Source organism: Spinacia oleracea, chromosome 1 (genome assembly GCF_020520425.1).
Source record: "Spinacia oleracea cultivar Varoflay chromosome 1, BTI_SOV_V1, whole genome shotgun sequence".
NCBI lineage: Eukaryota > Viridiplantae > Streptophyta > Magnoliopsida > Caryophyllales > Amaranthaceae > Spinacia > Spinacia oleracea.
This window is the reverse complement of record NC_079487.1, coordinates 107,464,410-107,474,854: the sequence shown is the minus strand read 5'-3', so window position 1 is coordinate 107,474,854 and position 10,445 is coordinate 107,464,410. Positions and strand designations below refer to the sequence as shown.

General features: G+C 31.8%; 1 protein-coding gene across 1 annotated transcript; it reads left to right on the top strand.

The window, feature by feature from the left end:
• The first annotated feature begins 473 nt into the window (after positions 1 to 473).
• Positions 474 to 1,791, top strand: LOC110788374 (ethylene-responsive transcription factor SHINE 2). The gene is made up of 2 exons (XM_021993008.2): positions 474 to 670; positions 811 to 1,791. The coding sequence occupies exons 1-2, from the start codon at positions 588 to 590 to the stop codon at positions 1,403 to 1,405; spliced, it is 678 nt and encodes a 225-aa protein (XP_021848700.2). The 5' UTR covers positions 474 to 587; the 3' UTR covers positions 1,406 to 1,791.
• Positions 1,792 to 10,445: the final 8,654 nt, after the last annotated feature.

Here is a 10,445-nt window from a genome sequence, read left to right as displayed (position 1 = left end):
ACTGTTAAAACTGAGAGTCTGTGTACACGATTAAATCCATGTTCAAATTTCTCTTTTTCATCACTCGTATGCCCTTGTAGCCAGGGGCGGAATTAGGGGAAGTAGGCGGGGGTCATGACCCCCCATGATATGTTTAACTATTAAATATGCACTATAAAAGCACATGTCTAGTATAGCTCAAGTGGTTATTTTCCTTAAAAATTAGAGCCTCTTGGAGATATAATGTTCAATTCTTAGCTCCCTCGATTTTATAATTGATTTTCTGTTATAAAAAATATTTGTTGAAATTTGACGTCCCTATGTATAATTTCTGGTTCCGCCCCTGCTTGTAGCTTATTCGCATATCCTAAAATATACTTTTTTTCTATTTTTAGTTACTACTAGTTTTTCATTGGTCTGTCTAATTAGAGTGTAATTACGATATTGTCCCTAGTACGGTTATAATTAAAGTGTGGTAGGACTATAGGAGTAGTATATTTGAGCAACAAGTGACTGAGCAAAATATCAATAACTCATTTGATTGTTGGGTCTGTCTGTTTAGCATAGGCATTGTTGCAGAGTGTGAGAGAGAGAGTCGACTGTTCATCATGGTACTTCCATCAAAGAAGTTCAGAGGCGTCAGGCAACGCCAGTGGGGCTCTTGGGTTTCTGAAATCCGCCACCCTTTATTGTAAGTTACTCCGTACTCCTTACCTATATATACCCCGTAACATGTCATTTTTTTTTGTCACAATTTTAATTAAAGGTTCAATTTTGGATAAATTAGTGGTAATTATATATGTAAAAAATGGTTTTGTACCACCAATGTAGGAAGAAGAGGGTGTGGCTAGGAACATTCGAGACGGCAGAGGAAGCAGCAAAGGCATATGATCAAGCAGCAATACTAATGAATGGTCAAAATGCAAAGACTAATTTCCCAAGAGAGAAGCACAATTCATCAAATAGTAATGGTACAAATGGGCAACAAACAACTCCATTTAACTCAGCATTATCAGAGATACTTAGTGCTAAGCTTAAAAAGTATTGCAAGGATCCTTCTCCTTCACTCACTTGTCTTCGACTCGACACCGATAACTCCCACATTGGTGTGTGGCAAAAGAGAGCCGGAAGTTGCCCAAGCTCCAGTTGGGTTATGCGGGTTGAACTTGGTAAATCTGCGATAGTTAATTCAAAGCAAACTACTACTAATACTAATACTAATACTAATACTAATACTAATACGAGTGTCTTGTCTGATAATGATGGTTCACCATTATCATCCCCCTCTTCGAATTCGACCTCGTCCTCGGTTTTAGAGGCAGGAGGAGGAGGAGGAGGAGGTGATATGAGTGAAGAAGATAAAGCTGCGTTACAAATGATCGAAGAACTCCTCAACTGGAATCCCCCTGCCTCTTCATTAGCTTGATCAAACTACTAACGATGATCATTGCGATTTCATTAGTACCTACAGAATTGAAGCTAAGTACTACCTCCGTTTCAGAATGTTCTTTCATGTATAGAACGCAAAGCAGTATATGGCTAGTTTAAATTTTAAAACTATGGATTAACGTACAACATAGTTTTAATGTCTATACAATTATATATATATACCGAGTATAAATATGTAATGTTAGTTTTAAAAGACTGGTTATATAAATATAATGTCATAAATTAGTACGGAGTAAATGACTAAGGTATACGGAGTATAGTATAAAGTAGTGTGACATTCCAAATGAATATGAAATACGGAGTATGTACATATATATTCTATGAATTTCAAATAAAATATATATATATATATTTGTAGTTATATATTCCTAATTCATGTCTTTATTGGTAGCTTCAGTACCCAATACTAAAATTCTGATGCATCAATTTTGTACATTTTGTATCTTTATATTCTTCGGAATTACTGTACAATGGTCTTTCATATCTACATAGTATGGAATAGTATTTTTCATCAAATTACGAAAATTGAAGTATGAACACATACAATGATACAAGTATGTTTTTAGGTAACATCATATGCTTTTCAAAATTGACTAGTTATTAGATTTATATTTTTATTTTTATTTTTTGAGGTCTTGGGATTTTTTAAACCGTAATTTCCCATTTAAGTTTTCTTCAATCTCTCACATTCAATGGACTTAGTGATGAAAATTGATGGTTTCACAATATAAGTATTGTAATTAATTTAAACATACCTATTACTATGTACGTACTCCGTTGTTATCATGGAAGTCTTAATATGAACTTTTCATATATTACATAATAGACTAATTAAGACATTTTTGAGCTTCTTGATGTTTAGCTGTACACGTAATACGTGTTGTTGTTGTCTCTATGATTCATAATAATTTCAGCAGAAAGCGAAAATCTACCGTGTTAATATAGTTAATTAATAATTCTTCCGTCCTCTTTAATTAAGTTGCGACGTTTTTATTTTGGATAGTTTCTTTTTAGTTGTAACCTTCTATTTTTGGCAACTTTACCCACTTAAATTTACCAAACTACCTCATCCATATTCAATAACCCACAATTTTTCCTAATTATATCTAAAAAATGGCAGCATAGTTAATAATTTACTACATATCCACTTGCATTACAAAAATTGGAGTGAACAATAAATGTTACAACTAAAACAGAACAGATGAAATACTTCGTAGTACTACGTACTCCAGCCGTATAGTTTTTTTGAATTTAACAAACAAGTCTTGATATGAAAGTTTTGATGTAAAATTGACTAGATTTATCAATCATAAGCATATCATAATCAATAATTAATATAATGACGTATATTATGTGACCCCTTGTATCTTTCAATAAATCATGTTAAGAAATATACCAACTTTAAGTTTCCAAATACCCATCCTATATGTATGTTGACCGTGACTACAACCCTTTAATGGTCTAATCTGTTTTAAGTTAATAATTGTTGATAGAAAATAATTAGTACTCAGTACAGTATTGCATGACCATTTTATCATTTTATGTACTCCGATCGGTACTACTCCTTATATATACACTAATATAAAATTGATTAGTGAATCCGACACCTATGTTATGTAGCACGGACAAGGGTTTTTTGTATAAGGTAGTAATTTATTCAGGTATGACCTGTTGTATAGAGATAGATAGAGTTTTAGACTCATAGAAACTTCATGCGATCAACATAACATGAGATTTACTATATACATACTAATAAACACATAATGTTGGCACGTAGTATATAGAATGAGAAATCGATTGATCCAAGATCGATCAAAGAGGATAATTAATGTAGTAAATTCAGGATTATCATGGAAAGATTAGTGGGAAGAGTTCTTGATTAATTAAGCTTAAAAAGAGACATAATAGTGAGATTAGTGGCAATAGTTTCCAAGTAGTAGGTTTGATCATGAATGTTCACACAATTAATTTGAGATAAGTTAGGTGCATAAAAATGTACTTGCTATTACATACTTCGTATGTGATATGTTGACACATCTTCATACTCTCATCAAACAAATGGTTATCGGTATAGTCCCTTAATAATAAATGACATACAAACTGAAGTTGACATGTCTTAATCAAAGTTTATAATTGGTTGAAGCAAGATGTTGACATTTTATTATTTGTAAATAGTGATTCTCTAATAAAGGGAGAAAAAACAAATCCAAGCATTTAAATTTCTTGGTGGGAAGTGCTCAACAAATTGGGAAATTACTAATGTAAATATATGAAATTATATTAGTATCATATTCTTGAAACTATTTTTGGACCATCTAGTTTACTCGTAGTCGTGGTTAGAGGTGGACACGAGCCGAACTGAGCCGAACTTTAATATGGCTCGGCTTAGCTTGGTAAAAAGTTTCCGAGTTCGCACTCGAGCTCGAATTACCTCGAGCTTAAAAATCCTTATCGAGCCAAACTTAATAAGAATTCTTCCAGTTCGAATCGAGTTTTGAGCTTTTTCGAGCCTAGACTCGATAAACTGATAAACCATATTTTACCAACATGTCAGTAATATATTAATAATTTTCTTGATCTAACATTATAATAGTATTTTTCTTGGACAAGTTTGTAAAATATTATCCTCTATTTGTAATTTATTTGATAGTTTAGACAATGGTATTAAACTATCGATATACGAAGTATAAAAATCTCATAAATATACATTACTATTCTTATATTAACGAACTCACGAGCTTTTGAGCCGAACACCATTGAGTTTGAGTTTAGTTCGTCTAGTTATCGAACCATAAATTTAAGTTCAAACTTGGTTCACTTACAAATGAATACTTTTATCAAACCGATTCCGAGTTGTTCACGAACAGTTCTGTTCGTGTCCATCCTTAATCGTGGGCATGTGGTTTAGGACTTGGTCACTTGAGACAGAAATTTTGGGTACCAGTTCTTGAACTTGGTATCGTAACTCGTTAAGGACCCGCCAGTTCGACCTGAACCAGGTCCAATTCAAAAATTTAGGAACCGCATATAACCCGTTCCGATTCTCGTTTATAGGACCTGTTACCAAGTGGGTAGCCGGTGATACCAGTTCCGGCACAATTTAGTGATTTCCGGCTTCAATAAATTTAGTTAAGTAGAATTCAATTAATGAATATTATACTTCCTCCGTTCCGGAAATATCGCACCATTTATTTTTTACACTATTCACACTACGACTTTGCCCATTTTTTGTGATTCGTACGTAATGAAATTTTAGTCATGTGGGGTCATGTTAGATTCGTATCGATAAATGTTTTCTAAATATTAATTTTTTATTATTTTTACTTACACACGATCAGAGATATTAAGAGTCAAAGTAATGGTTAAAGGAGTAAAAGTCAACCATTTTTGGATTTAGATTGAAACCTTACAATAATATCCTAATAGAGTAGCGGGTCCTATATTGTGATCGGGCTGGGCCGATAATTGATTTTAAGGCGACACAAGCCACCTGGCCAACTTGATCAATCTGCGCATATGGCCATCTCACTAGACGCCATAGAAAAGTCAAATTGTGTATGACCCGCAAAGAAAATAAAAAGTCATTACTGAGATACAACATCGAGTTCCTCTAAAATCTTGTAATGTTTCAGTTTTTTTATCATTTAGGCCGGTAATAGTCCAATTTATTTGGAAATTGAACTATTTTCGATCCTTTTTGTTTTTTCATTGTTTACTCTTCATGTTTTGTTTTGTCTTATTTTGGTTTTTTTTTTTTCGTTGATTTATTCCCAATTTATTCTTGGGTTGTTACCTTTTTATTTTGGTTTTTCATAGAGTTTTCTAGGTTCTTGATTCTCATCCATGGATGCGAATTTTTTTAGGGTTTCAGAGTGGGAATGAGATTTGGATTCGTATAGGTTTAGGGTTTATCTTCAACTCGTCAATCAGAATAATTCGTGCGCAGATTGCGAAGGGCTCTACTTGAAAAGATGCAAAAACATCGAAAATCACTGCTCGCGTCAAGCTAGAAGCGGTGGAGTACGAGATGTGGTGTAGGATGCAGAGGAGTAATTGTTTTAATTTTAACAGTTATGTAATTTCTTTGAATATGTGGTATGCAGATCTATTTCATTATTGTAGATGTCATATGGTTGATTATTAATAATATTTTTCTTTCTCCGTCAAAAAAAATATCGAGTTGAAGAGTCAACTTTCACAAATAAGTAAATGCCCAGGACCCAGGCCATCCATAATTCCTCTATTAGGCCATTGCTTCTTATTCGTAATATTCCCTCACATATAATCGTAACAATTTGACTTTTTTTTGTTGTTCCTGTAATCTTGTATTAATGTTAGGCTCTATTTTGATCGACTTATTTTGACTTTCAGTTAAGTTTAGATATGGAGTAATATAAGGTTAGTAAAAAAATATGTTATTTTCAGAAATTTTCACACACAAAAAAGTTTAATTCAGACAAAATAATTTTTTTTCTACGTAAAATAAGTTCAGATAAGTTCGGATAAATTAAGGTAAGTTCAGTTAAATTCAGACAAAATAAGTTGAATAGAACGGAGCCTAAAGCTGTAAAGCATGATGTTTTTTTTTTGTTTTTTTTTTTGTAGTCATAACTTCGTATATAGTTTGATGTTACCAAGTTTTAATAAATTTTACTTGTACTTAATTGCATAATTATTTGACAAACTTGTACATTTATAAACGCGTTAGTCAAACTATTGCGATTTTTATAAATTGAGAGAATATATAATAAATAAGTAAACTAAATGTAAACATGTTATCCGGTAAAATATATGGGGATGAAGGGGACACTTCTTTACTTCCATTGACCTGATTTTCACTTATCATAATTTATTTTAATTGTTCCTTTTATTTTTTTCGAACTTAATTAAACACATACGATCGAACTTAGCCTTACATAAATTTTCGTACATAAATTTTCGTAATTCAGGAGTACCTTAAGCATTAGTACGGATTGACTATTGAGTATTGACATATTAGAAAATCAACATACCTTAGCATTAGTATTGACAATTAGGAATAATGCATGATTTCAACCAAAACATTGCATTAACATTGAGAACGACATGACTTGGTCCCCTTTTGCTACAATTGGGGTGTGGGCTAAGCATAATTAAACATTTAAACCCTTTATTTGCATAACACTTAATTATGCAACTATTAAGCCTGATTTTGAGGGAAGATTAGCAAAAATGACATGTTTAAAATCAAAGTGGTGAAAGTTGAGTAATTGCAAATGCCAATATTGATAGTTTATGTGATCATACGGAACTCTATTGCCACCAAAGTCTCCTGTCTTTTAATAGTATAAAGAAGTTCTTTTTCACTTACTAATTAAAGTAGCTATAGCTCTTGAGTTTTGACCAGGTTATTATAATCTTAAATGATTTGCATTATAATCTCATTGGTCTTTTCAGTGGAGGAGCCAAGATCTCTAAGTTGGTGGTACGGAAAAAGTAAAGTAAAAAACAATAACAATTGAGATATTACGTATGCACGAGGAGGTTTGTTCTTGAGAACTACTTCCTCCGTTCCGCAATAGATGTATCGTTTCTTTTTTGGACCTATTTATTAACTAAATTTGAAAATTATTCTTTCACATTACTCAAATTGACAAATTCTTGTCCTCACCATCAACTGATGGTGAGACTAGCTCACACTTGCGAATTTAGGTATGTTACTTCTATAGTTTAGACATGTTACTTTTTTTTATAATTTTAGAGGAGATACTTTTTTTAGTTTAGGTATGTTACTTCTATAGTTTATACATGTTACCTTTTTTATACGGAGTAGTTTTAGGGGAGATACCTTCTTAGTTTAGGTATGTTACTTCTATAGTTTAGACATGTTACCTTTTTTTTTTTAATAATTTTAGAGGAAGTACTTTTTTTAGTTTAGGTATGTTACTTCTATAGTTTATACATGTTACTTTTTTAATACGGAGTAGTTTTAGGGGAGATATTTTCTTAGTTTAGGTATGTTACTTCTATAGTTTAGACATGTTACTTTTTTTTTAATAATTTTAGAAGAGGTATTTTTTTAGTTTAGGTATGTTACTTCTATAGTGTAGACATGTTACTTTTTTTTATACGGAGTAGTTTTAGGGGAGGTACCTTTTTAGTTTAGGTATGTTACTTATATAGTTTAGACATGCTACTTTTTTTATACAGATTAGTTTTAGGGGAAGTACCTTTTTAGTTTATGTATTACTTCTATAGTTTAGACATGTTATTTTGTTTATACGGAGTAGTTTTAGGAGAGGTACCTTTTTTTAGTTTAGGTATGTCACTTCTATAGTTTAGGCATGTTACTTTTTTTATACGGAGTAGTTTTAGGGGATGTACATTTTTAGTTTAGGTATGTTACTTCTATAGTTTAGACATGTTACCTTTTTTTTATATAATTTTAGAGGAGGTACTTTTTTAGTTTAGGTATGTTACTTCTATAGTTTAGATCTGTTACTTTTTTTATATAGTTTTAGGGGAGGTACGCTATTGGTTTCGCACTCGTCACACCATCAAGTTGATGGTGTGACTAGTCTCACAAGAGACGCGGTTCACATTATACTTCCTCCGTCTTTTAATACTCGCAATGTTTGGACTTTTCCCACTATTCATATAATCTACTTTGACTATTCGTAGTGTTTTTTATATAAAATAAAACATAGTCATGTGAGATCTTTTTAGATTCGTCTCAATGTGTATTTTCAAAATATCAACTTTTTATAATTTTTGCATAAAGAGAATTTAAGATATAAATGATCAAAGTGGTGCATTGGCATACGTGAAATAACAAACGTTGCGAGTATTAAAAGACGGAGGAAGTATAAAAACAAACATAGTCAAGTGAGATCTTGTTAAATTCGTATCAATGTGAGGATTCCAAATATCAATTTTTTATAATTTTTAGTTACACGCAATTAGAGATATTAATGATCAAAGAAGCATTTTGGGATACGTGAAATAAGGAAGAGACAGAAAATGTTAAAAGAAATGAAAAATAAATTAGAAAATAGTGTATATTTTTTTTTAAATGTTGACAACATGCTAACGCCAGCAATTACGTGGAAGATTGGATGACTAGGCGGTCTTGAAGGAATTATGTCATTAGATATTTCCGACAATTACTAAATATAAATAGGAATTAATTATGAAGATAATAAATTAATTATTTTAAATAATCATATTTGCTTGCTAGAGAATAAATGTGATTAGTAGGACAATATTGATTGGACCTACAACTAAAATATATTAATCCTATAAGGTCACACATATAAGCACTAATTGGAATGGGCCCAAAAGGTCCTATGGCAACCGGCCTGCTAAGAGAAATAAGGTTGGGCTTTGTGTTAACTTAAAAGCCCTAAACATTATAATAGTTATAATGTCAGGGATTCAGTAACTACGTGAATTGAATATCTGACACAAAAAGCAAACACAAAACCCTAACTGTCATTCTCTAAACGCCGTACATCCCAAACAAAGCAAGAGACAGATTGTGATCGTTCTCTTCCGTACTAGCATACGTGGGATTCAATTCGTGCTTGTGGACTGAGTAGAGGAGCAACAAGTGGGGCTCTAAGATCTTCGAAGCTTGCATACGAACGGGAGAACACGCTTCAAAGGTGATTATTCTTTCGACTTAATCTGATCTATACTATTGTTATGCATGAGATCCTGTGATAGATGTTAGGAAATTGTTTCCTGAAATTCCGCTTTATGCATCTATATGTTCCTACAGTGGTATCAGTTTTAGCCTCTTGCATAATATTTTATGATCATGATTGTATGCAACATTATTATTTTGATTCAATTAAGGGAAGATTTATTTATGGCTTGAATTTGCAAAATTAATATATGATATTAATTGATTGGAATTAATAAATCGTGATTTATTTAATTTTTGCTCAAAATAAATTTATAAAATTCCGAAAATTTTAACCTAAGGTTGGAATTAACAGTTAATATCACATAAAAAATTTCGGATTTTTTAAAATTAAATTCGTCAGTTTTTAAATTATTTATTGGTTAATAAGATTAATCATGAAAATAATTTGTTAACAATTAAAGATTTGATTTTTAATTTTTAAATAAATCTACTGATCATGTCCTATTTTTTATACAAAAGCCGAATTTTTTTGGTAATTTTTTAACTATTTTTCGGAATTTTTGTATATTAATCATTGAATTTGGTTAATTTTTATGTTTAATTCGATTAATCATAAAATTTAAGGATAACAATTAAAATTTTTGATTTTATTTGTTAAGAAAATTCAATAGAACCTCCTAATAATTTAATTCGAATTTTTCGGATTTTAATTGTTATTTTCTGAATTATTTGAATAAAATGAGATAATTATTCCTTGAATCTTGAATTCTTATTAGATTTAATTTTAATAAAGATTATAAATTGAAATCTGATTCTTAACAACCCTAAAATTCAGTTTAAGGTTTGTTGATTTATTCAAAATTTCTAGCATTATTTTCGGATAATTAAACCCTAATTAATTTTGTTAATCTTTAACAAAAGTTGAATAAAGATTAATTTAATTTAGGTAATTGTTACCAAAATTTAAATAGAACAACCCATCATGGCTGGGTGGCCCCACCTGCGACGGTGGAGCCACGGTGGAGGGTTGCTAAAGGCGACGGTCGGGCAGCGGCGACCTGCTGCAGAGCAACACCACGCACGTTCGACGTGCGGTGGTTGCTGTCCAGAATCCGGACTTCCGGGCCATCGCTGTTGGCCTTCTGCTGTCGGCGTTTATCGCATGGTCTGGTTAACTGCGTCGACCGGCGAGGTGACGGTTTCTACATGACGGTTTCTACCGGCGGCCCCTTAAACATGACGCATTTGCCAACAGCGATTTCTACTGCGTCGGCCTGCGATTTCTACTGCAGTTACATTTAAAATAAAAAAATATAAAAAAAAAGAGAATTTTGTAAATCAGGTTCACAATGCATTAAGGAAAATCTGATTTTCCTAATCAAGGTCCAAT